The sequence below is a fragment of the Engraulis encrasicolus genome, chromosome 2 (genome assembly GCF_034702125.1).
Source record: "Engraulis encrasicolus isolate BLACKSEA-1 chromosome 2, IST_EnEncr_1.0, whole genome shotgun sequence".
NCBI classification, from domain to species: domain Eukaryota; kingdom Metazoa; phylum Chordata; class Actinopteri; order Clupeiformes; family Engraulidae; genus Engraulis; species Engraulis encrasicolus.
In genome coordinates this window covers 18748712-18776034 of record NC_085858.1, presented here as the reverse complement: position 1 = coordinate 18776034, position 27323 = coordinate 18748712, and the positions used below count along the sequence as shown (strand labels likewise).

Below are 27323 nucleotides of genomic sequence, written 5' to 3'. Positions count from 1 at the left end.
GTCAAATAATTATTTCTTTATGTGGGATTTTTTCCCCACTGAATAAATGCACTTGTATTGAAGGTTGGATTTTTCTCTTTTTTTCCATTAAGGTCCCATATTATTTAGAGAAAAATAATAATAATTGGAAGCTAAAAAACACATCTCAACCAGGGGTGCCAATAATAATGGAGGGCACTGTATTTTAAATTTTTTGTTACGCAAAACATTATACATGTGTTCATTCACAGGTTTGATGCCCTCCCTGAAAATGTACTAAGTTCTGTAAATAGCCCCAAAAATAAAGAGAATTAATTAAATGAGAAGGTGAGTCCATATGTTTGGCCTGTACTGTACATTAAATTACAAATATGACAATACATAAACATATGGCTGTGTTATAGTGTGAAATATATGAATTTTGGAGGCAAGGCAGTGTTTATTGTGTGTACAAAAGGAAAATGTGAGATAATATGCTATTACATGAGATTAAATGATAGGCCTAAATTATAATGAGATTCAATATTGAAGTTACTAAGTTTTGTACTCCAAACACACAATTTTGTTGCCTTTTGACAAAGACAATAAACTCTTGAATCTTGAATCTATCTAATGCTATTGCAAAAGTGTAAGAGGCAGCACAAATGCTTGATCATTCTCTGGTTAATTTCAAGTTGCAAGTTTTCCAATAAAAAATATGTTTGATAGCTAAAAGTGCACTCTGAACTGGACATCATAGGGCTATACATACACATAGGCCTACATAGGACTTTCTGATAAATGCCATATTTTGTTCTATGAAACAGTTTTCACAGTTTTCATGTCCAAAAATACACTTCTCCTATTCATTCTTCACTATATCGTATGTAAGTGTGTCTTCTCAATGTAATTTTGTTTTCAAAGTTGTTTATTTGTGTTGTATAATGTAGGCCTATACATTGATTGCACTACTGGGCCACCGTAATATCGCAATACTTCGTTACTAATTAATTGACTGGCACAAGTTTGGTATTTGTCACATTCAGCCATGTGGCATATACAAACACGCGGGTCAGGGGACCAGTTCAGGACCCACATGCGTGTCACAGCATGCTGAGCTTGCCGACACTACACGCAGGCAGCCACGCATCAGCAAGCCGCTAGAATCGTTCCCATTCTCTGTGCGTCGTCATTGGTTGCCGCTAGTAGGACTTGCGATGGCTGCAGCTCTGTCTCGCGCCCTCAAGTTGCCCGGTAAGTACTGTAACCTAAAACAATCATTCTAAAACAATTGCATGTATAGTGTGATGCGTGTTTGTTTAACAACAGCTTATGTATGAGTTTTGTTAAGAAATCCCGTTACATTCTGCTAGCACTTGAGCTAAGAAGCTAGCTGGTATGGATGTCCATTCATTTCAATTAGGTCGGCTAGCCAAATTGTTTACATTCTCGCCCCTCTGCATCCCTCAAAACATTAATCATGTTTTCATATTGATAGTGGTGTTTGATTGGTATAGCATTTTCAGACAGTGGTATGGATATTGTGAACACTATGTATAACACAATAGTAATATTAACTGAAGACTGGTGACGCACCTTGCAGACACTGTTTGCCAGGGATGCAGGGATTATTACAATGTAATAATAAAAAATGATAATCGTCGGGCCCTGTGACAATCTGATTGTTTGCGCTTCATAATGAAACATAGATGACTCTTGGGGGTTTTATGTCTTTGTGTGGTATTGTGACAACGCGTTTGGCGTAAAATTGCAAGCCATTTGCAACTGCGTTGTCTGTAGCCTACGTCATGGGTAGAAGACCCAGTTCTATTTTACTGGATGCTAACAAGATTTTGACAATTTTTGCACAACATATTGAAATTCCACGATGCGCATTTTATTTCGTGCATATCTGTAAGTAGCGCATTTCATCTCTGTGCCCTCAGGCAAGAAGGGCTCTGAGCTGGGGGACTATGACCCGCTCACCCAGGCAGACAGCGAGGACGACAGCGAAGAGGACGACCTGGTGCTCAACTACCCTCGCAACGGCCTGGGCAGGAGCAACAACATCGGCACGGCCACATCAGACACACGCAGCGGCAACAGCAGCGGCCGGGGTGGCAGGTTCAGCCCAGACGAGGAGGAAGATGAAGATGACGAGTGGAGAGAAAGACCCAGGGGGAAAACGCGACTAGACACAGAGGAATGTAGCACCAGACAAAAGTACTTCAGTCAACGGGAGATTGGCAGAGATGGCGCCGGTGAGGATGCGCAAGGGATGCACTCTTCAGGCAGTACTGGCATGGGGTCAGAGTGCGACCTGGATGAGAAGAAGGCCAAGATGGTTGGAGCCATACGCACAGCTGCCTTCATGGTGCCCCTGTGCACAGCCATGGTGGTGGTGCTCCTGTGTGCCTTTCTCCTGCCCTGCCCTGCAATTGGACTGGACCGGAGGCCGGAGTGGGAGCGAGAGCTAGGAGGCGATGCAGGAGGTGACTACACGTTTCTCTTCTTGTTGTAGCTGGTTGTTTGGTTTAGCTGCATTGTACGCAAGCCCAGTGTTTCCCCGCACATAGATCATTCTGTGACACAGCAGCACCACAGAATGAAAGCCAAGCACCACAAGTTGATTCCACTTGGGCTGTGGTTCTCAACCTTTTATGATGCCTCATGGGAAGCAAGGAGGTGTACATATAAAAGCTGGGAAACACTGAAGCCTGTTATCGTCAGATCACCATCAGGTGATAAAACATTGCAAAATCAACCCACTCAGTGTCTCAATGTCTTGCACAAGAAGCTGAATGTCTGTTTCCATAGGGAAACGTATTCTTCACACGTTATAAGCCTCATTGTAAGCACAAGATCAACTAGATGTATGATTAAGTATGCCCAAACTACAATCGCAATACTTCAGCTTGCTTATTCCATTAGGTATGTACAGTAGACACTTGCAAAAAAATGCCTGCCAAATGCCTAAGCTCTCAGCCTATTAAAAAAACCCTAAATATCTCAGCCTCCTAAACACATGAAATGAGTTGTATTCAAAGTTGAGATGCTCCTCTTGTTCATTCAGCTCTAACATACCCACATTTTCAATAAAAATATAAAATCTCATGAGCCTGAATGCCACGTCTATGGCACACCAGGGGCCTAGGTCAATGCAGCGTATAGGAAGCATCCAGCATCAATGGGGTAATGACCAAGGTGCTAACCTAATATTATGCCAGAGCCACCACCCCTGTGTCTAATCCTCTCCGAATGACTCTGTGAGCTGAATGTAGTGTTTAACCAACCTCATTTACAGCAAAACAGCTGACCACACGACAAACAAAGTGCTGGCCAAAAGCTGTTTAGGTGCTTTTGCCTTTAGTGAAGTGAAAGCCCATTGGGAAACTCCAACTCCCATTGTCATTGTCATTGTCATTGTGACACAGCACTCCACAGCACACTGCACACAACGAAATTGCATTTATGCCTCACCCGTGCAAGGGGGCAGCCCTCAGTGGCGCCCCATGGGGAGCAGTGCGGTGGGACGGTACCATGCTCAGGGTACCTCAGTCATGGAGGAGGATGGGGGAGAGCATTGGTTGATTACTCCCCCCACCAACCTGGCGGGTCGGGAGTCGAACCGGCAACCTCTGGGATGCAAGTCTGACGCCCTAACCGCTCACCCATGACTGCCCTTTATTTAGATAGGATAGTTTGAGAGCACAAAGAGAGGATGTGACTGGGAGACAGAGATGGGGTGAAGTTGTGAAATGACCCAGGCCCGGGTCCCCACGAGCACGCAACCTGAATGTGATCAGGTGCCTTACCCTGCTGTGCCACAGCACTCCCCAATACAAATGTCTTCCGCTGAGTATTCGTTCAAACAGGTCATTGCTTAATTTTAATGAGACCTTATGGGTGTAGCAATACTAATTACGTGTAAAATTGTGTGTGTGTGTGTGTGTGTGTGTGTGTGTGTGTGTGTGTGTGTGTGTGTGTGTGTGTGTGTGTGTGTGTGTGTGTAATAATAAGATGTAATGAATGTGTCTAATGTCCTTTAATTTGTGTTACCAGGTGTCATGTCACTCCCACTGGCGTTGTGGGATCTGGACAGCGATGGTGTAGAGGACATATTGATAGGTGTCACCCAGCCCTCCAATGACAGCCAGATGTCCAGTTCACAACTCAACAGTAAAGGTAGGTAACCAATCAGAAAGTAATTGTGTGTGTGTGTGTGTGTGTGTGTGTGTGTGTGTGTGTGTGTGTGTGTGTGTGTGTGTGTGTGTGTGTGTGTGTTTCGTACTTTCCAAGCTGGTTTGCTTGATTAAGTTGCCAGTTGGCCAGAAGATAATTGTATCTTCCAATTGCCAACAGTCATTTGCACACATATCAGCCTTACTGGGTCACTGTGCAGACATCTTGCCAAATGCCCTTGGCGCACGTGATGGACGCTATGTTGTAAACTGAAAGCTGATCAAACTGGAAACAATAGTCCTAAAGCTAAAAGCTGATTAAATGAGAATTCCTGCCAATTACAACATTCGGTTGGATTGCTCACGCTAACCTTATCAGTACCTGCCGACGCAGCATTTTTTTGTTCAGCCCTCTCTGATGTCCTTTTCATTCTACTGTGGGTATGGTTTGTTTATTTAAAAATGTCTTACAGAGAAGAAAGTTCACGCACACTGCTCACATTTGCAGAGTTGAATTGCTTGAAGAAGGTCAATAGACCGAAACATTGCAAGTAAACACTGCACATGTAAACGTGGTGCGAGAGCTTTCTTGTCTCTAATATTGGTGACCCAGGGGTTCCATTCCTACGCACCTGGCCAGGATCTTGGACAGGGCTGGACAAAAATAGGCTGCATTACAATCAAATGTAGCGTTTAGCAATACAAATGCATACTGAAATTGGCAGGAATTACACCCTAGATCACATGCATGTCTTTGTGTGCATGACAGTGTAGACAGGGTATAACTTAAGCAAACCATATTGATTCATTGATGAAGTCATAGATGTGAAAAACTGGAAATGCATTGGTACCATTTTAGCTCTTCACAGTGTACTGTACGTATAGTGGGTTGCACCTGTGTAACACGTTTGTCCCTACGCCTTACCACATTTGTATGCCTCTTATTCATTTCCATATTTGCACTTGTCACCACACCACACTATTTATTCCACTCTAACTTCCTCATTCTTGATCCACGGGCCACTTTGACTTGTCCACTATTCGTCCTCCATTCTCCTAGTCTTGGCACTTACTAAATGAAGGACAACGTGTCCAAAACGCTGTGCAAGTAAACTGGCATTGGGTGTGTCTATCAGTGTGTGGAGCCTTTATTTTTTATTTTTTCGTTTAGTCCAGCACCTCCACTTGTGTCATCTGTGCACGTTCTCTCTCTCTCTCTCTCTCTCTCTCTCTCTCTCTCTCTCTCTCTCTCTCTCTCGTGTTCCTATTCCAGAGCACAGTGTGGTGGCCCTGTCTGCCACTAATGGAGGCATGTTGTGGAGGTATCCCCTGAGGGAGCCAGTGAAGTCCGTGCAGTGTGGCCTACAGACTGGAGCATCAGCATCACCGGCTACACCAGCATCAGGACCACACCCAGCCAAGGCAGCTCACAGGTACGGAAACATCAGGACCACCCCCTGCCTAAACAGCTCACAGGTGCGGGGCTTTGGCCGATGTATGTATGATGTCATGATGCATCGAGGTGGAAGTATTCATTCAGATAGACTTCCTGTGGGTGCTTTTATTGTAAGGGAAGTTGGTCATATCATACAGTTAATGGCAATTCTTCAGGTTAGGATAATTGTGACATTTGTAAAATTGTTAATGGTGTCCCATGCCGGTTTACAGGCGACAGCATGCTCTGAGCCCTTCTCTCCAGCCTGATCCCGTGTGCCTGCTCGCAGGGTCCTCCCATCTCATTGCCGTCAATGGCACTTCAGGTAGGATTGCATCAAAACCCCCAGTACAAATTCCTCAACTGCCATATGATTATGTTTAAATATACCACAGACAACATATAGTCCATAGTAGCCACCAAAATGACATTAATGAATTAAGTTGATTAGCAATTCGTTAAAACTAAAAGTATTTTGCATTATTATTCAGCCATGTCCAGGCATTTGCGTTTCCTTTTCTTTTAAGGCAGGATTAAACACTTAGGCCTAAGTAACCAAAGATTATGCTTTTACCTCTGTTATGTATCTAACATGTCATGGTATTTCAATCTTTGTTGCTCATATTCTGCTATACTTTTCTAATGCTTTTGTGATGAACTAGCCTATGTAACTACAATATTATGCATAACTAGACTGCCTGTGCAGTCGCCTTCGACTGCTTAAGGTATATCCCCGAAACGCGACGCTTCCAGTCCCCAATCATTCCTACCACTCCCGTCCACCTTTTCATGAACGTTTATGATAAATACAAAATATAAAATAAATATATCTAATATCTATACATAGATCAATGACGTGCATAGGCTTAAAACCAAATGACTATTGTGAAAATGAAGGAAAAAATGGGGCAAATGGTAACACTGTTTTAATGGTTCACTATTACAGAGGATATACCACATTAGGTACAGTGTAATAACCAGTGTAACAATATTTAATACCACGTCATACCAGTGTGACACCATGTACCAATTTTGTACTTACAGTGCCCTCCATAATTATTGGCACCCCTGGTTGAGATGTGTTTTTTAGCTTCCAATTATTTTATTTTTTTTCTAAATAATATGGGACCTAATGGAAAAAAAGAGAAAAATCCAACCTTCAATACAAGTGCATTTATTCAGTGGGGAAAAAATCCCACATAAAGAAATCATTATTTGACATCAAATAATGTGTGTCACAATTATTAGCACCCCTGGTGTTAATATTTTGTACAACCCCCTTTTGCCAACAAAACAGCACCTAATCTTCTCCTATAATGTTTCACAAGATGGGAAAAGACAGAAAGAGGGATCTTCAGCCATTCCTCTTTGCAGAATCTCTCTAAATCATTCAGAGACCTGGGTCCTCTCCTCTGTACTCTCCTCTTCAGCTCATCCCACAGGTTCTCAATGGAGTTGAGGTCAGGGGACTGAGATGGCCATGGGAGGAGCTTGATTTTGTGTCTGGTGAACCATTTCTGTGTAGATTTGGCCATATGTTTAGGGTCATTGTCTTGCTGAAAGACCCAGTGACGACCCAGCTTCAGCTTTCGGGCAGAGGGCAACAGATTTTGATTTAAAATGTCCTGGTATTTCAAAGCATTCATGATGCCATGCACCCTAACAAGGTTCCCAGGGCCTTTGGAAGCGAAACAGCCCCACAGCATCACTGACCCACCCCCATACTTCACAGTGGGTATGAGGTGCTTTTCAGCATGCGCATCTTTCGTGGTACGCCAGACCCACTTAGAGTGTTTGTTGCCAAAAAGCTCAATCTTGGTCTCATCTGACCAAAGCACACGGTCCCAGTTGAAGCCCCAATACCGCTTGGCGAACTCCAGACGCTTGCGTTTATGATTGTGAGTGAGGAAAGGTTTTCTTCGTGCATGCCTCCCAAACAGCTTGTTGGCGTGTAGACAGCGCCTGATGGTTGATTTGGAGACTTTGTGACCCCAGGATGCTACCATTTGTTGTAATTCTGTACCAGTGAGCTTTGGAGATCTTTTGATTTCTCTTACCATCCTCCTCACTGTGCGTGGTGGCAAAATAAACTTGGGTCCTCGTCCAGGCTTGTTTACCACTGTTCCAGTTGTTTTGAACTTCTTAATTATTCCTCTCACAGTGGATATGGGCAGCTGCAGTTGAGTGGCAATCTTCTTGTAGCCTCTGCCTGACCTGTGAAGGTCGACGCACATCTGCCTCACTTGTATGCTGTGTTCCTTTGTCTTTCCCATGTTTAAGAGTGGGTAAGAGAAATGGCCTCGGTGTCACGTCATATTTATACCCCAGGGAAACAGGAAGTGATGAATTACTAATTAAATGTTCCTACATACTCTGGTAAACTTTGTAAACTACTGTAGAAATGACAGAAATGCTTCAATTATATTTATTTCCTGGGAATTGTTAAGGGTGCCAATAATTGTGGAAGAGGTGATTTAATGAAAAATAATTATTTTTTAGTCATGGATTTTTATTTTCTTACAATTCATTTGAGTTGAAGGCTACATTTTCCTAAAATTTTCAGTGTGACAGTATTCTTCTGCAATAAACACTGCATTTATTTTAAGGCTTTTAACACATCTCAACCAGGGGTGCCAATAATTATGGAGGGCACTGTATATCATGTAGGCTATTTGTGTGTAAGTGGTATTACATGGTATTGCATATTTGTACACTGGTATTACAGTAGTATTACATGGTGTTACATATTGTTACACTGGTTATTACACTGTACCTGGTATTGCCTATTTTTACACTGGTATTACACTAGTATTACATGGTATTAAATATTGTTACACTGGTTATTACACTGTAGGCCTACCTGATATGGTAGATTCACTGAAATGGTGAACCATTAAATTAAGGAGTTACCTGGCAAATCAATCCACCCAGTCAGAAGTTATGGGCCAAATAAAAATTCCACCATTTTGAAAGTGTTGACCTCCAAACTCGAATCAGTTCATGAACCTACCCTGCAGCATTCACACACCAAATCTGGGACAAATCCATCCACCCGGTCAGAAGTAATGGGCTACACAAAAATTCGGCCATCTTGAAATTGTTGACCTCCAAACTCGAATCAGTTCATGAACCTACCCTAGAACATTCACACACCAAATCTGGGACAAATCCATCCACCCGGTCAGAAGTTATGGACCAAACAAAAATTCGGCCATCTTGAATTCGGCCATCTTGAAAGTGTTAACCTCCAAACTCTAATCAGTTCATGAACCCACCCTAGAGCATTCACACACCAAATCTGGGACAAATCCATCCACCTGGTCAGAAGTAATGGGCCAAACAAAAATTCGGCCATCTTGAATTCGGCCATCTTGAAATTGTTGACCTCCAAACTCGAATCAGTTCATGAACCTGCCCTAGAGCATTCACACACCAAATCTGGGACAAATCCAAACATCCGTTCAAAAGTTATCGCGTTAACACGAAAGACCTTACGCGGCGGCGGCGGCGGCGGACGCGGCGGCGGCGGTGCACGCAAAACCATTACATCCCCGACGCTCCGCGTTTCGGGGATATAATAAGTATGTAATTATGTAATAATGATTAGCACTATTGACACCCTTTTAGTCTCCTTGGTAGGCCCTATTCGAGTTGCAAAAGTCATTCAAGTCATTCATCACTTTGACCCTGACATGGCACCCACATAAGGATAAGATAAATAAGATAAACATAAGTGTAAATACTAAGCTTAAAAAGTAATGAAATTCTCGTTTCACCGTGTATCGTATAGGGTCGCGTGGACGCACCAAAAAGTTCAGGTTCAGGATTTTTTTAAACTTTAATCCCTGCATCTGCTGGCATTGGCACCAGAAAACGGCTTGCACCGAATTGGAACTGAAATCAAGGATTAAGTCAAAGAGCAGATGACAGCATGGTCTGGTAGTCCCATAATGCATGTCGTTCCACCAGTGGAACGCTGTAATAGTAGTCATTGTAAAGTTAACTATCATAGTACAACACTACTATGACATAACACAGGGCCTCTAGTAATGCCAAAGATTTTCTTAGTTCTATGCACTTTAACTTAGTCATTGCCCTTCTGATAAAAGCAAATTTGTAATGCTGTGTTTTAACGGGTTAATGTCTTTCATTAGGTAGTTATAGATCCCTGCCTAAAACATATTGTTATGTATGCATTAATGTGGCAGGAAGAGTGTGCAAACTACTGTCTGGATGTGAAGTAGGGTTGGGGGGGAGCGGCTTACCCTTCGGTCCCCCCCCCCACCCCCCGTGAGGTGTGGACATGGAAACGTGCTGTCTATCTGTGCGCCCTAATTAGCCCTTCCTAACACTTTATTCAGGAAAGAAGCTGTGGTCTGTTGCCGTTGGCGATATAGAGTCACCAGCGGTGTCCCTCCCTGATGTGGATGGAGACTCCGTTCCAGATCTGCTCATCGTCACGCTGCCTGATGACCATGTAGGTTTGCACAGTGCTTGACATACTGCATGCATACTAATCATTGTATAGAATATGTAGTACATATGAGTTAACAAATCATTACTTTTACTTAAATAACTAATTCATTACGTTTTAGAAATGATAATTAATTACTGTTACTATGCCTCAGTCCGATGTCGATTTCTGTCTGTTTTCACTTATAGTATATGTTTTGTGAGCTTTTTTCCTATTTTTCCATGCATTCTACTGTGCCTGTGTGTCCATAAACTGTGTTTTAGCATGTTTGTTATGTGATTCTACCCAAACCTAGTATTTACTATACACACATTTACTATACACACAGTCTTTTTGCCTGCTGAATATCATCAGGGGCTCAAAATAAGAAAGCATCAACCTATTTACGCAGTGCCCTAGTCAGAAAATGACAACAATAAAAAATACAGCATGACGGGAATGCTTTGCTGCAAGTGGATTAGTGTATAAAGTTAACCTTCACCGTAGACTAGTTGATGGGTCAACTATTGACTGGACAATGTTACTTTTCATTAACAGGTGTCGGACCTTTCCCTGGTTCTGTTGTCTGCACTAAAAGGCACTCCGATTGGTAATCCAGTGACCTTTAACCTCACAGCACAGGGCAAGCTGATTGGCCCTCTTCTCCATGAGACCAAAGTGGGGGCCTACTACATTCTGTTTGGATTAGGTAAGGGCTTCACAGTGACTTTGGCTGTTTTCACACCTGGTCCCTTCCAGTCAGTGAACTCAGATCCATGACTCAGTATTTACTGCACATTTGTGAATGCTCCAAAGTGTTCCCAGACCCTGCGGAAGTGAACCATACTGAGACCTTTATTGATGTGGTCTCAATATGGTCCACTTATGAGTCCTGTCAAGTTACACTTGTGACTAGGTGTAATCAATTTAGGAGAGCTCTAGGGGACTGGGCATGATCAAAAAAGAGGACTGACACCCCATAGAAGTCGTAACAGGACCAGAAAGAGCAGCTGGTTCTTTTTGTAATACATCCACAATATGTATGGACAAAAACAGAACTGAGTCCTTTTACTGTCTGTTAATTTTTTGGTCCACTTAAAGAGGACTGAGTTTGGTTCGCTTAAAGGAACAGACCACCCTTTTTTGATTTTCACATATTTGCAGTATTTCCCAGCATTGTTCATGAATGTGCATATCATTTTCTTCTCTTTGTTTTCAGTACTTAGATTTATTGGATCAGAATTATTAGCATAGCTTAGCATAATCACTGAAAGTAACTGGTATCTTTAGCATCAAGCCACAAGTGATCACTGGACCGAATTAAATTGCTGTTTTATACTCTGGTGAATGTTACATTCATTTTAAAGTGGTTTATAAGTACATTTGATGATGTTTTATTTTGTACCATAGACTTGCATTACTATGCCTAATTTGGGTATACTGTCAAACAGGGCAATGCAAACACATAGACGAAAATGATATGCACATTCATGAATAATGCTTGGAAATACTGCAATTATGTGAAAATCAAAAAAGGGTGGTCTGTTCCTTTAAAGGGAACTAGGTGTGAAAATAACCTTAGATAGTTGTACAAAGCACAAAAACACAGTGAATGTTCCAATGCTGGTAGAACTACATCACTGTATGAAGGTGAAAGAAGCTACACACTCTTTTTCTCATGCCAGTGTTCATGTTCATGTTTTGGCCTGCGCAGCTTTTCTCAAGTCTTTCATGTGTGAACAGAATCTAGAACTAGAACTAGAAAAAGGAGCACCTCCTACCCTTTGTTGTGTGTAAATAACTGACTTTGAGGTTACAACACACCCATTACAAACAGATTATAATATAGCCCTCGGCATGTACATTCACTAAAATCTGCACATTTTAGGGGGATTTTTGGACTACTGTTACAGAACTAATCTGGTAAAGTGGTGAACTCACCTCTGCACAAACGTTCTGCCAGTGTGCTACTGTAAAAACATGTTGACAAAATTATATACTGTTGAGCATATGAGAACACAAAGGATCATTTTTAACGGGTATTTATTTCCACAGGCACTGTGGAGGCAGTGACACTGAGGGACATCTACAGCAAGGCCAGTGGAGAAAGGGTTGTAGGACCCAAGCTGAAGCGGAAGGACCCTCGCTGGGAGAGGCTGAGGAAATCAAACTCTTCTTCACTCATCCATATATCAAGGTAGGGTACATCTATGTAGATGTACAGTATTTGTGGTCAGGCTTTGTCTATGTCAGGGGTGGGGAACCTTTTTCATTCGAGGGGCCACTTCAAATTCATCCGAGGGCCGTTCTGTGAACACAAACCAGGATTTCCTCCTGCACTTTAGGCCTTAATTGAAGGCAACCATCTTTAAAACAGACCCCACCTTCTCTAGGTCCCCTAAATATAACTTGATTGTACTGGAAATGTATTTTCTAAGATTCCTTTGCAAGATATGTCATATTTCATGTGAAGATGCATAAAATTAATACTATATCGGGGGCCGGATAAAACAGCCTCAAGGGCCGCAAATGGCCCTCGAGACAAAGGTTACCCACCACTGGTCTATGTGAATTATCAACTTAAAAACACACAATACAGATGCCAATGTCAATAGAGCACAAAACATAAAACGCTTTAATAATGTAAATAATTTGCACGTGCCCAATGTTTTCTGATTTCTTTTTCCTCACAATTTTCTAATTGCGTTAATGGCGGCCTTCTCTACAGCGGCCCAGAGCAGGTGAGATTCCTTGTCCCCCTGGTGGCTGGTCAGTGCAACAACCACAATAACCTGGATGGAATGTCCACCCTGAACTCCAGCCAGAGCGACTGGGTGGTGGTGTGCGGTAACAGCAGTCTCTCTGTGCTGGAGGAGAGTGACACCCGAACCGTGTGGAATCACAGCGCACCAGCCATTCACAGGTATGCACACGCCTGACGTGAGACCTGAATGAGAGGATAACATTATCTGTTCAATTGCTATTATGTTTCTGGTATTTTCTGTGGCAGTATTCTCTTTGTTCTTCTTAGTAGAATTGTACGGTTGGGGCCTTTAAAATGACATGTGCAAGTAAAACAAAAAATCCTGAATGCTTTCTTGTGCACACCTAAAAGTGTCTGGTTGCACACTCAAGTTTCTGGTGTGCACGAGAAACCCTTCAGGATATTTTTTGCTTGCACATGTCATTTTAAGGGCTCGGTAGGACTTGTAACAAGTTAGAGGACAAGTTAACAAAACAAGAAATTGAAGGACAAGATGACAAAATAAATGAGAATTAGAAAAGAAATATCTAAATAAGAGGTTAGAGAAAAAGATAGAAAAGAACTTGAACTAATGTTTTTTGTACTGCTGTTTTCAGCCGCCCGAGTCCAGGCCATTTCAATGGAGACGGAGTAGCGGATGTGCTCATTCAGATGACTGCTGCTCCAGGCGTGAGAAAGGTGGGAAACATTGATATACACACAGAGATCCCAAAATGTCTGTGCACCCCACTGGCTACAAAGGAATACCACTTTCAACCTGTGGGGGGAAAGTGAAAACTACTTAGTATTGCTTTAATTCAGTCATTCAATACACCCTTTTACTCTCAGGTCCGGATTATAGATGGAGCCAATGGCAATAACCTGTGGGAGAGGGATTTTATCTGCCCACGCCTCGCACAGGAAGGCTCTGCTGTCATGACGACAGTCGGCCAATCCTTGTTTCTCTTCTGGGCGGGTGATCCTCTGAAACCAGACTGGAACGCTACCAAGGTTACCACTCACTGATGCGATCCTTCCATTGAAAAAAAAAAAAAAAGTTGTTCAACATAACTAATACATTGTTAACTAAGTAATATTAGTATTTGCTGTTTGAGAAAAATACCTTTTCTATGCCTATTTCTATGTCTTCCAACAGACTGGTGCAGCGCCAACTGACCCGGTGGTCCGCAAGCTGTTCCTACTGCACCCATCCTATCCCACAGTGCTGCTGGAGCTGGCCAGCACCACTGACACAGTATTGACTGCTGCAGGTGACCATCTTTTTTTACCTCCGCCAAGGAGGTTATGTTTTTGGTCACGTTGGTTTGTCTGTCTGTTTGTCAGCAGGATAACTCAAAAAGTTATTAACGGATTTGGATGAAACTTTGTGGAGTTGTTGGAAATGACAAAAGGAACAAGTGATTAAAATGTTGGTGGTGATCCGGATCACGATCTGGATCCAGGATTTTTTTTTAAAGATTCTTCTCCATTGCGGGGTGGAAAAAAATAGTATGTAACATAGTCAAATGTTCTATCAAACAGCTTCCTTGGCCGAGGTCTGCACTCTCTGAGTGCATTTCTAGTTAATATATATTTTAATCACTGCATGTCTTTTTGTCTATTGCTGTGTCTCAGATGGCGCACTTTTGCACTTCAGGCGCTATGTTTCATTGCGTTCAGTAGAGAGAGAGAGAGAGAGAGAGAGAGAGAGAGAGAGAGAGAGAGAGAGAGAGAGACTTTATTAATCCCCACAGGGGAAATTGAATGCCACCTGGCCATCCACACAGCACATTCCAGACAATAGACAACCATATAATAAATAAGAGCTAACAATAAATAAGCATTAAGAAACAATACACAGTATGCCGTGCCGTATTGGTTACGCACTGAAACATAGTGCCCGAAGTGCCCAAGTTCGCCATTTGAGACACATAATGTGTCTATGTCCATGCCTAAAGTATGTCTATGTCTATGTATGGGAAAGTAAAACACGTAATTTCAATTCTTTGCATGACCAGTGCATGTAAGGAAATTCACAACAATGCCGACTTGACCTCACTTGACTTGACTTTTTATGTCAGTACTGTCAGTGGTGAGAAGTGTTACTTAAGTTGACCCATAGCCTGGGGGGTGCTGTGGCACAGTGTGCTGCTGGTGCACCTATGCCATGTGTGGACAGTTGTTCATGAGGACCTGGGTTTGAGTCCGGCCTCGCCTGTTTCCCAACCCTACCCCCCCCATACCTAAGTGCTTACTCACAGTAATGTTGTCTGCCATTTCCAGTGAGTTATGAAGAACAGTGGAAGGATGCAGCGTACATCGCTGTGTTCTCGCGGCCCACGTCTGGCCTGGGGCTGGGCACTCAGGTGGTTAAGAGCATGAGCCTGAAGACCGCTATCTCAGGGGCACAGATACGACGCCTCGGGGAGGAGAGCAGGGCTCCTGGCCCCGTCCAACCGGGGAATTTCGAGATCACTAAGTTCTTTGGCCAGCTGTCATTTAAAGATCAGGTGAGAGAGCGAGGATGTTTGAAATAGCAGGCTGAGAAGACTGTCTTGTAGACTGATTTATTTTCACACAAAACTAAGTTTTTTTTGTTTTGTCTGCAGTGATTGGTGTACAGACGGTTTACAGATCTGATGGAGACAAAGCCTGGGGATCTCTTCACAGTGAAAGAATATGGATATCTCTTTTTTTTGCCAGCCCAAGACATTAAGTTTATATGCACTATGTAAGCATGCTGTTTGTACACCAGTCTTCTCTGTGGACTAGATACTTGTATTATACTGGACATTTCTGTACAGGGACCGTACAAAAAAGGCTACACTGGGTCATGAACAATGAAACCACAGTTGTGTCCTAGAACTAAAATATTACTTACTAAGCACAAGCTGAAAAGCTGGGAAGAGCTGGGTTTGCTGTTTTGAACCAGGATTGGACCAGGACCAAAAAAAATGGTCTGGCCATATTTGACATAGACCGTGGTTCAGTAGTAAACCAGGTTAAGTTTACTTTGTGGTAGAGGTACATCATCTAATAGAAGAGCCTGGACTTAACTAAATGATGCCGGCATGTATATCTATTAGCAGGTTTACCACATCCTGTTCGTTAACTAAGCCTGGTTTTATCACTGAACCTTGATGTCAGTGTACCCCTCAGCTCAGTATAGCAACAGACCAGATGCTGCTTAGCATTGAGAATCAACCCATGGTTACCTTTACTTCCATCACTTCCTCAGCTGACAGAAGTTACAGCGTCAAAACATATGAGGTAAAGGATAAAACTTTTAAGTGTCTAAGAAGCCATTTACACGTATATGGATATTTTTGAAAACTCATTGGTTTTAGTCTCTCGTTTACACTTTTAGAATGCGCATTTCAAAACTCGGCTTTAAATAGTATCTCATTTATGGGGATGAAATGCACCTGTCATAATGGAGTTTTATTTTTATCCACATATCGTGTTTACATGTAAAGAAGTAACAATATCCGCATACGTTTAACTAGCAGCTGAGTTAAAAGAAAATCAGTGGCTCTGACTGCTTCAGCTGGTTTATTTTGACTGAATTGAACCTACACTATTTTAATTTATACTGTAGCCTACAAAGGTTATTCATGAGTTCCACTGGCAGTTAACACCAGATATTGTCATTTTTGCCTATCTTTTTTGTCAGCTGTAAATATTGTCAGGTACTGTTATCAATTAAACCAAGATAGTGGTTTTGTTGTGGTTGTGATTTGATGTAATCAATGATGTATATATTTTTATTCCTGTACAGTATTTATTACTTTTTTCCTCTGAAAAGTCTATTTATGAAGAATTGAAAATATTGTGAAATATGATCTTGCTCAGATTGTTTTATGTATATGAGAGGATGAATCTAAGTATATTAGACTTTCAGAATTAAGGATAATCTGATCATTTGTCAAGTGTACAGAATACACAATGTATTGTTGAGTGAATTCTGTTCTGAAAGTGGCTCTTTGTACCAGTCCAACTCTATCCAGATAAAGTACTAAGTCAATCCAGACTACTGTAGTGGACTGGCTAGGTTGTTATTAAGGTTTATTCCGCTTTATATAAATAAACATTAAGATTTTAATTTTCTATGGTGACTGTGTCATTACCCACCCCAGTATTTGGGCACGTTTCTATCCTCCTTAAGTACAACTCTGCTTCACGCAAAAAAAAACAACAAAAAAAAAAACAAATCCATGTGTGGGGAAAACAGGCAAAGCACTGGAAGTGTCCCTCAAGCGCCATCGACTTCAGCCCACCCAGGGGATTGACGCCGACATATTTCCCTCGCCACTCCTGTTGTATGAATGATGCAAAGGTTGTGTGCGATATGATATGGTGCACTACACCTTTAAGATAAGCTCGCCACTGTCGCTAACTGCGCTCTTGAATAGACAGACAGACCTCCGCATTGCTGGATTTTTTTTGTCGCTTGTTGTCACAGGAAAGGACAATGGCGACTTTTATCTCTCGTCTTTCCCGGTTGGGAGGTTTTAGGAATAGTGTTATTTCATCAGGTTTGACTGGACTTAAAACTTCTGGAACCCTCTCCACACCCTGCCGAAACGCAGTGTCGTCGGCCAGCGGTGCCATCTTACCCAAACCCCCAAAAGTAAGTAGCTTACGAACAGCTTGTCGAGACAGTTGTTATCGATTTGTCACGACACGGGGTTTATTTCAAGGTAGTTTCGAGATCGAGAGTCTCTGTGAAACACTACAAACACAAGGCTTGGTGCGTTTTTAATGGCGCCTGCCCCTATTGACATACGCAAAATAATGAGACGTTTGAGGAAGCATGCACGTTGAATCACCTTGATGTCCCTCGCAAAAATAACGCAGAATGCTTTCATGCAAGTGAAAGTGTTTACATTTTCAGAAGCACCTCTCAGACTATCTTTCCAGTCATTTGTCATATGTGTCATCTTACATGTTAGTTTTAGAATGCGCGCGTCAAAACTGCGGTTTTAAAAAGTCTCATTCATGGGGCTAAAATGCATCTGCCATGATGCACACACTGACACGTTCAGAAATAATAGCATTTTAAAATTAACTTCATTTTTCATAACACATGATCTTCTTTTGATCATCTGTTCATTTATTCTAGAGTTGTGCTAGGTAATAAATCCATGTGTGCTCAGTGTTATCTGGATAGGTGCATGTGTTTCCCATATCCTCATTTTTAAATCCGTACTTTCAGACCTCATTCGGCCTGATCCGCTTCATAATAGTGGTGGTGCCTTTCCTGTATGTTGGAACTCTGATAAGCAAGAACTTCGCGGCTCTTCTAGAGGAGCACGACATCTTTGTCCCTGAGGATGACGATGATGATGACTGAGATGGATGTAAGTTTATTCTACCTTATAAATACAACTTGAATAGCTGACTTGTGTGTCTGACATGACTCCCGTTGTTACTTTTTCAGGGTTGGAGGGGGAAAATGGTACCATTAGAATGTCAAAGGGACTCCCACTCAATGTCAAGGATGTTTAACGCCCACCCACTCAGAGAAATGTAGAAAAATGCTCCCTTGTATTTTCATGTCTCCACTTGTGCCTATCCTGTGCTCTACTGGAAGAACTGCAGCTGCTGGCTGAAGGACCTCACTGATAAAGCCATTAATGTGTATACACTTGCAGAATTGTTTTCAATATACAAAAATAATAAAGTGCTGTGAAAAGACCTAAGTGTGTGTCTGTCATGCTAAGCATCAATAATAGCTGTGTATATATGGCGCTTTTTTCGCCGATCGGAATAGATCTGATCCGATTAGTCTGATCGGAATGAAGTGTATACATTACATTGTCCTCGAACGTTCGAATACCTGCCACGCGCGGTTACCAGGGACAGTGGTTAGCAACAGGCCGGGCTATATGGTTGAAACTGCGATAAACATGAAAGTATCGCTTGCTTTATTTATAATTTTAGTCTTTCTGGAAGTGCAGCGGGAAGCGACACTGCTGTACTTACGCTTGCGCTTATGGGCAAGTGCGTAACAGCGGCACTCCGACGCGCTGTTGTCACCAGTTCACTTAAAACACCTCACAAACAAGAAAGAAGTCTGTGGATGAGAGTACGAAGCCAGGGTTGGTGGGAGAGAGTTGTTCTGCAGGAATTCAGCGACCAATATGGCGTTAAAATGTTAGGATAACCAGAGCTTCATTTGTTAAAATATGTGACACGATTGCGTCACAAACAAACAAGTGGAAGTGTATACATGGACCATCTGATCGGACTACACCACCTCTTCTAGTCCGATTAGAATTCTGATCCGATCAAAGAAATCTAGTCCGATCGGGCCGTATACAAGGGAATTCCTGATCGGACTAGAAACATATCCCTATTCTAATCGGATCAGAAGTGCCCATGTATACATACCTTATAATACACAGAGGCACTAGTCCAGAGGTGTCAAACTCCTTTCAGCTCAGGGGCCACATACAGCCGGTCTGATTTGGAGTGGGCCAGACCAGTAACGCATTTCAAAAGATTGGAAATTTCTACTTCATATTGGAATCCCATTGCTAGCCAATCTAGGTGACCAAAAGAAACTTGTTCAAGATTTTAAAGATCAGAACTCTTGAGAACCGCATCAAATATAGGAAAAGGCTAGAGATTTACTTCTTATTTTGACAGTCTCTCCCCCCCCCTCTACAAGTCTGAGACCAGATTGAAACATGGCGGGCTGCATCCCTGTGCCTTATATTTGACACCCCTGCACCACTCATTTCACTTAAACATGTTCATCAGGATGGCACCTTTTCTAACATATGTGTATTTTATCAATGAGTATATAAATGTTTGTGGTGAGCCTGACAAAGTTCCCTACAAGGGAACAGCTTTTGAAGATTTAATGCCATTTGCCAGACATGACAGAAAGAGGACTATGGACAGAAGAAGATGGGTATCTTTAAGCCAACAGATGTTTCGACTTCAACTAGATATTGTATCAGCAGACAACTTTAAATGATTGTTACATTGCCAAATTAGGAGCCAATCGGGCTCTAGGTGATTGTATCATCACCTAGTTTACTCTGTCTAAATCAAAATCTGTCCAATCACACTGTCAAACAAAAGCACATGACAAAGAAATGGATCACCATAAGTGTATTTACAGTTCAAAATGTTACAGAACACACAGCGTCTCTGGCTGTAGACTCGGAGGAACAGAAGCTAGCGTGGTGGGAGAGGAGGTCAATTTAAGGGTCGTGACCCTGGTAAAATTTCGACAGGAAATCTGTGGGGCGAGGCGTCTCAGTCTCGCTGAAGTAGCGCATCACGTGGGTCTTCTGCTTCCAGACGTGGATGGTCTCCTCCAGCTCCATCTTACCCTGAGCATCACAGAGGGAAAGCGGTTTCAACACACTGAAACACCTTTATAGTAGCACACACACACACACACACACCTTTTATTGTAGCTCCAGAAAGTGAATGATGCACACATTCAAAAAAATATCCCAGGCCCAAGTCATTCAAAGGCCCTGGTGCGAGTACCAGAGGTCGACACGGTTTTATAATATTTCACATCTTAAAGATGGACATCAAAGTTGGCTTTCACTGAGAAAATATAATGCAGTTTTGATAACTTACTACGTATAGTTGAGACATGACAATTCTTTTCCTAACCAAATCAGAATTTAATGAAGTTCTTATTATATTTTCATTTTGGGGATGGTGGCGGACCCCTGAAGGTGACAGGCTGTGGTGCGACCACACCTGCTGAACCCACCATAGTTATGCCCCTACTAGGCCCTGCTAGACAGTTATGGATATATTCAACAGAGGTGAGAGGAGATGACGTTAGATGTGTGAAAGTAGTTCTTCTCACACGGAATGTCCCAAGATTGTTTATTTATTGATCATTGACATTGCCTTTGAAAACTAATAAAATAATCATAACACCTTCCCAATGTACAGACAACTTTCTCACAAGCATCTATAGAGGGGCAAAGGGAGTTCATTTGTAAATGGACTTCATCATGAACCTTGGAGAGGTCCAGCTGCTCACAATTCCTTTCAGGCCGGACTATCAGAGCCAGCATTTACAACAGGAGTGGGAACCTTTTTCATTCGAGGGGCCACAAATTTAATGAAGTCCTCCAAGGGTCGTAAAATGAACACAAACCAGGATTTCCCCTGCACTTTTTAGGCCTATATTGAAGGCGGCCACCTATACAACAGACCCCACCTTCACTAGGTCCCCTGTACAAATATCTTAATAGTATTTCAAATGTAATTTCTAACATTTCTTTACTAAACACGTCATAAAACATATGACCCTACATAACGTTATTTTTTTTTTGGGAGCCGGATAAAGGCGGCGTATAGGGCTTATACAATTTTGGTAAAACAACTTTGGAAATTACAGTCACAATACAATATATTTCTCTTTTCTGGTGATCTTGCCAAGGTGGTGGGTGTTTGCTGTCACTGTGCCCGCCTTAACTGGTAAAAGCACTAAGGGGGTTTCGTTAAGGGACCACCTGTGAGATAGTGCCCAGAGAGACGCGACATTGTCTGAATAGGAGACTTCTGCATTAGACTAAATGACCTGATCTGGCCTGGAAGAATAGGAATCTTCAGAAAACATCTACAGTGGGTAAAATAATAGACATGAATACAGGTCTCACCTTGATTACAAGCATGTCAATGACTCGAGGATCTGTGATGTGTTTGTTCTTGTTGAACATCTCCCTCACCTTATCCCTAGCCTGGGCGGTGGAAATGTCCAACTGGTACAAAGTAACTACAGAACAAAACAGAACAGGGATGAGACAACGTTCCAACAACACAGCAGAACATGGATGAGACAATCAACGTTCCAACTGACATTATGCTTCATTCATTGAACGACATCAAGCACATTGCCCAATTGATTTTGTTTTACATCCCTAAAATGTTACTGTAGCTGCAAGTGCACTGGCATGGTGGTTAGGGAAGTGGTATGCAATATTTCCAACACATAACCAGATGCCTAACCTAAGGCTAGGCACGGGCAGATAGTAGATTGTTTGGAGCTATGTTACCTTTATCGATTCAGCACACTAATGATCTAGTGAGCTAAGCACTGAGTGTAATTGTTGGTCACTAGTACACAGATACGACAGTATTTGATACCTAAATACTGCTGCTGTCCTTTGACAAAACGTACTGATGTGGGATAGCAAACCGAGCTAGTCCGCTAGCACCGGCCATATAACGACCTTGACTACTGGCTTAACGAGAACTTATTTTACCACGGATTCAGGTATTACCTGTATTTGGTGCCTCACGATACCATGCCCGATATAAATCACGAACCCTTCGTTTTGCCTCATTGATGTCTCGACTGAAAATTGGTTTCACAACTTTAACTGCGCCGCTGGCCGCTCGGGTCGCAGCGGTGGACGCCATGTTTGTTATCCTTGTTTAGTAGTTTCCGGATGGTTTTTATCGTCGATGTCACATTTCACCTTACTGCCATCCTGTGGTTGGGTGTGGTAGGCCTACATGCACATGTCAGACCTCCATACTAACAGTGGAGAATGTTTTTTATGTACAATATTGTTCAAATAAGTAAATGTGAATATGTTTCTGACTTTAGAATACAGTAATATACGAGATATGTTGGCTACTTCTAGTTATTTTAGATATTAGACTCACTCCCCCATCTTTCTCCATGACTGAGGTGAGCATAACGGTCCCGTCGCACTGCTCCCTTTCAGGTGCCATTGTTGGCTGCCCCCTTGCACGGGTGAGGCATAAATGCAATTTCGTTGTGTGCAGTGTTCAATTGTGTGCTGTGGAGTGCTGTGTCACAATCACAGTGGGAGTTGGAGTCCCCCCCGCCTCTCTCTCTCTATCTCTATCTCTCTGTGTGTGTGTGTGTGTGTGTGTGTGTGTGTGTGTGTGTGTGAGAGAGAGATTTGGAGCAATAAACATAAACATCATTGCGTTTTATAGTTAAACATTCCATTTTCACCCGTAGGGGAATGTGCCATAGTGCCATAGGTACTTAAACGTACATTTCTTCTGCGATTTCTAAAAGAAAAAGTTCTGTTGGTTTCAGTTTCCACATTCTAGGCTATAACAATTTAGTTCTCTCTTCTCTTTATTCTCTCTCAAGCACATTGAATGACATCAGGCTTGTCTTTATTGAGGTGATTTTCCTTGAGTGTTTCACCGAACTCCTTATCCACAGCTCTGTCATTAACAGTATATTATCTCCAGCTACTGGCCTATTTGTGTACCTAGGGTCAGGTCTAAACAGGGTGAAATGGTATATATTAGTCATTATGCTGCAAAATGCTGGAATCAACTTCCTGTCCTAATTAGAACTGGAGTCATTAGAAATGCCTAATTAGAAATGCCCCAACAGTGTATTGTTTTAAAAGGAAATAAAGACAACTTAATTCTCATCTGCCTTTGATGATAGATAGTTAATTATACACAATATAGTTTTTTTCTTCCATTTTCTCTATCCTTCAGCACATTGAATGACATTTGATAATATCTTTTTTTTTTTTGATTGATTGATTGATAATTAGCTCCATCTACTGACTCATTTGGGTAACAGCAGGTTTAATAATGAGGTTTATGTAGTTTTGTCGTTTGAGATGTCAACGACGATCATGACGGCGCAGTTTATATTAGTCTGGATAGAATTTTTAGTCTCTGGTTAGAGAATTTTCTAGAATTTCTAGAATTTTCTCAGGTTGGAATTTTCTAACCAGAATGTGTCATAATTTCGCATTGCGCGTGCGTGCTGTGAAGACTGCGTCTGGATGCGATTGCAAATGAGCTCACACACGCAGTCTTCAGTTTCAGCAAGTAGCACAATGGATGGAACTAGTTAAATTCTTATAAAGCGGATATTTAACGCTGCAACTATAATGGCAAGCAACGAAGATTTCCAAAATCAATTGTCATTGATGATGAGCAAACTTTTGCACTCAGCTGTTAAAGAGACATCGAAACTATTCGACATGACAGTGCAGAACATCATAGCCGAGTTAGCCCAGTTAAGAAAACAAAACGACGTGCTAAAAGGTAAGCAGGGGTGGAAAGTAACGAATTACATTTACTCAAGTATTGCACTTGAGTAGCTCTTAACCTCTAAAGTAGTTTTTTTTAAATGCATACGTTTACTTGTTTCAAGTTGTAGAGTAGAGCTACGTGTGTGCGTTTTGACTCAAGTAGGCCTACTCTACTCAATTACAATGGCCTGATAAGCCTGAGTCAAAAATAGAGACAAAATGCAGTGTAAAAAACGCCTGAAATTGAACATTATGTTGTATTGCAGAGAGCATAATGCTTTTATCTTTTATGAGTTTCTCATAATATCTTGTGGAAGTGTGTGTGTGTGTGTGTACTAACTTACTACTGCAGGTGCCAAGGTAGAGAGAGAGAGATTATGGACTAAATTCAAGAAAAAGAAACATTGAATTTTCGAAAGGAAAGCTAATTAAAAGTAACTGAATACTTTTACTTTTAAAAAGTCCTTTTTTATTTTTACTTCAGTAGATTTTTTGATATTAGGTATGCTACTTTTACTTGGTTAGGGTGTAGGCAATGTAAGATGGGCCTACTTTTACTTTTGTATAATCTTTCTGATCTCTTTCCACCTCTGAAGGTAACATATTTACAGATGATGCTTCTAGCCCATCCAAGTGCTCCAAACGAGATGTTGGTGTACAGTGCGATGCACCTACAACTGCCACCCAAGTGGAGCGATCATGCAGCCCCATGGATCCCACAGCCCTGCCTCCAGACGCCCTACAGAATGGCCAGGAAGAATTTGCAATTGTGTCTGTCAAAGAAGAAGAGCCCGACACATGTGATGAAACACAGCCGACGTGTCTCTTCACAAAAATCTTGGAGGACCAGCCCAGCCAGCTGCTTGTGCAGCAGCGCGGGGAGGCATCTTTGGAGTCCAGCCTCATCCCCGTCAAACTGTCTGCTTTCCAGGTAGGGCTGCACAATTAATCGAAAATTGTGATGTTATTGTGATGTCAATCAGGATTTAATCGTGCCAAAAGTGACCTGCCTTCGAGCGCCTTGAAGCCAGAACATGCTGACAGCCTGGTGTCTCTTGCCTTCTACATAATTATTACAATTCAGTTTTTTGTTCATCCCTTATAATTCATTCTTGTTTGTATTTCATTTTGTGATTTAAAATAAAGTTCTGCAAAAAAAATATTCAATAATCGTGATCAATAATCTTGATTTCGATTTTGATCCAAATAATCGGGTTTTCATTTTTTCCCCCATCATCGTGCAGCCCAGTTTCCAGGCCACCCGGGGCCACCCCACTGTCGCCCTTACCCACCTGACGTCCTCAGAGCTGACCGCCACACAGCAGGGCACGCCAACCTTGCGGCAGCCTAAGGTCAAGGTGTCCTCCACAACACCCCAGCAGCAGGGCACGGCGACATCGAAGCGGAAGAAGGCCGCAGTGACCTGGACCCGACATCAGGGCACGCTGACCTTGACACAACCGACTGATGCTCCCCTTGCCTTGACCTTGTCACAGCCAAAGGTCAAGGTGTCCTTGACAGCACCCCAGCAGCAAGGCAAAGCGACTTTGCCACAGAAGCAGAAGGGCGCAGTGACCTGGACCCGACATCAGGGCACACTGACCTTGACACAACCGACTGATGACCTTACCTTGTCGTCGTCGCCGCCACTGCCAGTTCCAGGCTCTGCCAGCGTCGAGGACAGGGACACACCTGCCCAACTGGAGGTGGTGCTCGAGGAGTGCGATATCGACGCCGAAAGCAACACTGACTCGCAGCTCAGCCGCAGCGACCTCCCGAGCACCAGCTCCCGGCAGACGAGGTCCACATACCGCAGAGTGATGAAGAGCATGACCCCGTCGGCCAGGGAGGCAGGGAGCGTGGAGGAACATCTACCAAGCGTCATCAACGGGAAATCACCCACAGGCGTGGTCATCGTGGCGGAGAAGCCACACGCTACGGAGGAGCCCCGGCAGAAGAACCAGTGTGATGTGTGCGATCGCATCCTCAGCAGCGCCAAGGCCCTGGAGTGCCACCGCAGGATCCACAGCGGCGAGCGGCCGTGGGTGTGCGAGCGGTGCGGCAAAGGCTTTCCTGACGGACGGGGCCTCCGACGTCACCTGCTGACACACAAGCCCAAACGCCACCGGTGCAACGAATGCGGCAAGACGTTCGTTCACGCGTTTGGGCTTCGCAGTCACCAGGTAACGCACACAAGCGCCATGGAGTACGAGTGCAAGGTCTGTGGGAAGGGCTTCAAGTGCAAGTGGACCCTTGCTACCCACATGCGCCTTCACACGGGGGAGAAGCCATTCTCGTGCTCTGTCTGCTTCAAGAAGTTCAGGCACCGTGGGACGTACAACACCCACATGCAGAGACACAGGGGAGAGAAACGCTATGTCTGCTTGACTTGTGACAAGTCATTTTCTGACCCCAACAACCTCAAGGCACACAATAGAGTTCACACAGGGGAACGGCCCTACAAGTGCAATGTGTGTGACAAGAAATTTAAACAGACCTCCCACCTGAAGAAACATATGGCCACACAACATTAGCAAACCCTTGTCCTGCAGGACAAAGAGTCTTGGTATCTAGGCCTATTGTGTAGATTTGATAATATTGGATTGAACCAGGTAATTGAAATGGTTTAAATAGCCTATATATTTTTGGAAAAGTTTGGTATTATTAAGTTGTATTACACTTTAAAGGTACACTGTGTAAGATTTTTAGTTGTTTATTTCCAGAATTCATGCTACCCATTCACTAATGTTACCTTTTTCATGAATATTTGCCACCACCATCAAATTCTAAGTATTCTAACCCTATGACTGGAAAAATCGCACTTTTCATACATGAAAAGGGGGATCTTCTCCATGATTCGCCATTTTGAATTTCCAGAAGAAGCCATTTCTAGCTGCAAAAATGACTGTACTTGGGCCATACTAGAAAATATTAGTTTATTACTTAGTAAACTTTAATGAAAAGATCAAATTTGGCAATAGGCAGCCCAGTTTCAATGAGCAGCATAGTTGCAGTACCTTTTTTCTTTTTTTTGAGTGTACCTGCAGTGTTCCTGCAGAGTGTTAACAACTGTTGATATACTGTATGTGTTGGTCTGTAGGCCTAATGCTGAAATGTAGAGTGACTTTCTATAGAAAAAAAGAATATGCCTACACTTAAAATTCCTTGAGATCAACCCAGTCCAGGTTGCAGTTGGGCAGTTATGTTAGAACACTGAGGTCCGTTAGAAAATGGAGGCCTCCTGTTCTGAGGTTGGCCTACTGAAGGAGAAGCCTGTCTCTTGTACTGAATTAATGGATAAAGTGCCCTTGTGTGTTCATTTTCAGTTAAGTAACATTTTGCTCTTTTTACGTCATGTTTCGACATACGGTATTTGTTTCTAAACAATTGTAGGTTACGTCTTGCGGCTCTGCTCGATTGTAGTTGAATCAAGAGGACATTACAGTTTTTCATGTATTATGCCTATTGTTTTGATCATTCTATGAAGAATCATAAAATAATTAATTAAAGATATGAAAAAATG

At 42.6% G+C, this 27323-nt stretch overlaps 4 protein-coding genes across 4 annotated transcripts; 3 read left to right on the top strand and 1 right to left on the bottom strand.

The window, feature by feature from the left end:
- The first annotated feature begins 1144 nt into the window (after positions 1–1144).
- fam234b (family with sequence similarity 234 member B) lies at positions 1145–15573 on the top strand. Its single transcript, XM_063213789.1, has 14 exons — positions 1145–1212; positions 1905–2450; positions 4021–4143; positions 5413–5572; positions 5808–5899; positions 9936–10051; positions 10586–10736; positions 12083–12224; positions 12756–12950; positions 13388–13469; positions 13620–13781; positions 13927–14041; positions 15054–15280; positions 15380–15573. The coding sequence occupies exons 1-14, from the start codon at positions 1176–1178 to the stop codon at positions 15380–15382; spliced, it is 2151 nt and encodes a 716-aa protein (XP_063069859.1). The 5' UTR covers positions 1145–1175; the 3' UTR covers positions 15383–15573.
- Positions 15574–17155: 1582 nt separating this feature from the next.
- Positions 17156–18468, top strand: LOC134469689 (essential MCU regulator, mitochondrial-like). The gene is made up of 3 exons (XM_063223842.1): positions 17156–17400; positions 17986–18130; positions 18211–18468. Exons 1-2 carry the CDS (start codon positions 17242–17244, stop codon positions 18121–18123), a joined length of 297 nt encoding a protein of 98 aa, XP_063079912.1. The 5' UTR covers positions 17156–17241; the 3' UTR covers positions 18124–18130; positions 18211–18468.
- A 1153-nt stretch (positions 18469–19621) lies between these two features.
- ndufa6 (NADH:ubiquinone oxidoreductase subunit A6) lies at positions 19622–22209 on the bottom strand. The gene is made up of 3 exons (XM_063223841.1): positions 22040–22209; positions 21416–21531; positions 19622–20116 (listed from the first exon to the last, which is right to left on the bottom strand). The coding sequence occupies exons 1-3, from the start codon at positions 22176–22178 to the stop codon at positions 19985–19987; spliced, it is 387 nt and encodes a 128-aa protein (XP_063079911.1). The 5' UTR covers positions 22179–22209; the 3' UTR covers positions 19622–19984.
- Positions 22210–23590: 1381 nt separating this feature from the next.
- LOC134461041 (zinc finger protein 287-like) lies at positions 23591–27323 on the top strand. Its single transcript, XM_063213778.1, has 3 exons — positions 23591–23813; positions 24397–24731; positions 25045–27323. The coding sequence occupies exons 1-3, from the start codon at positions 23657–23659 to the stop codon at positions 26332–26334; spliced, it is 1782 nt and encodes a 593-aa protein (XP_063069848.1). The 5' UTR covers positions 23591–23656; the 3' UTR covers positions 26335–27323.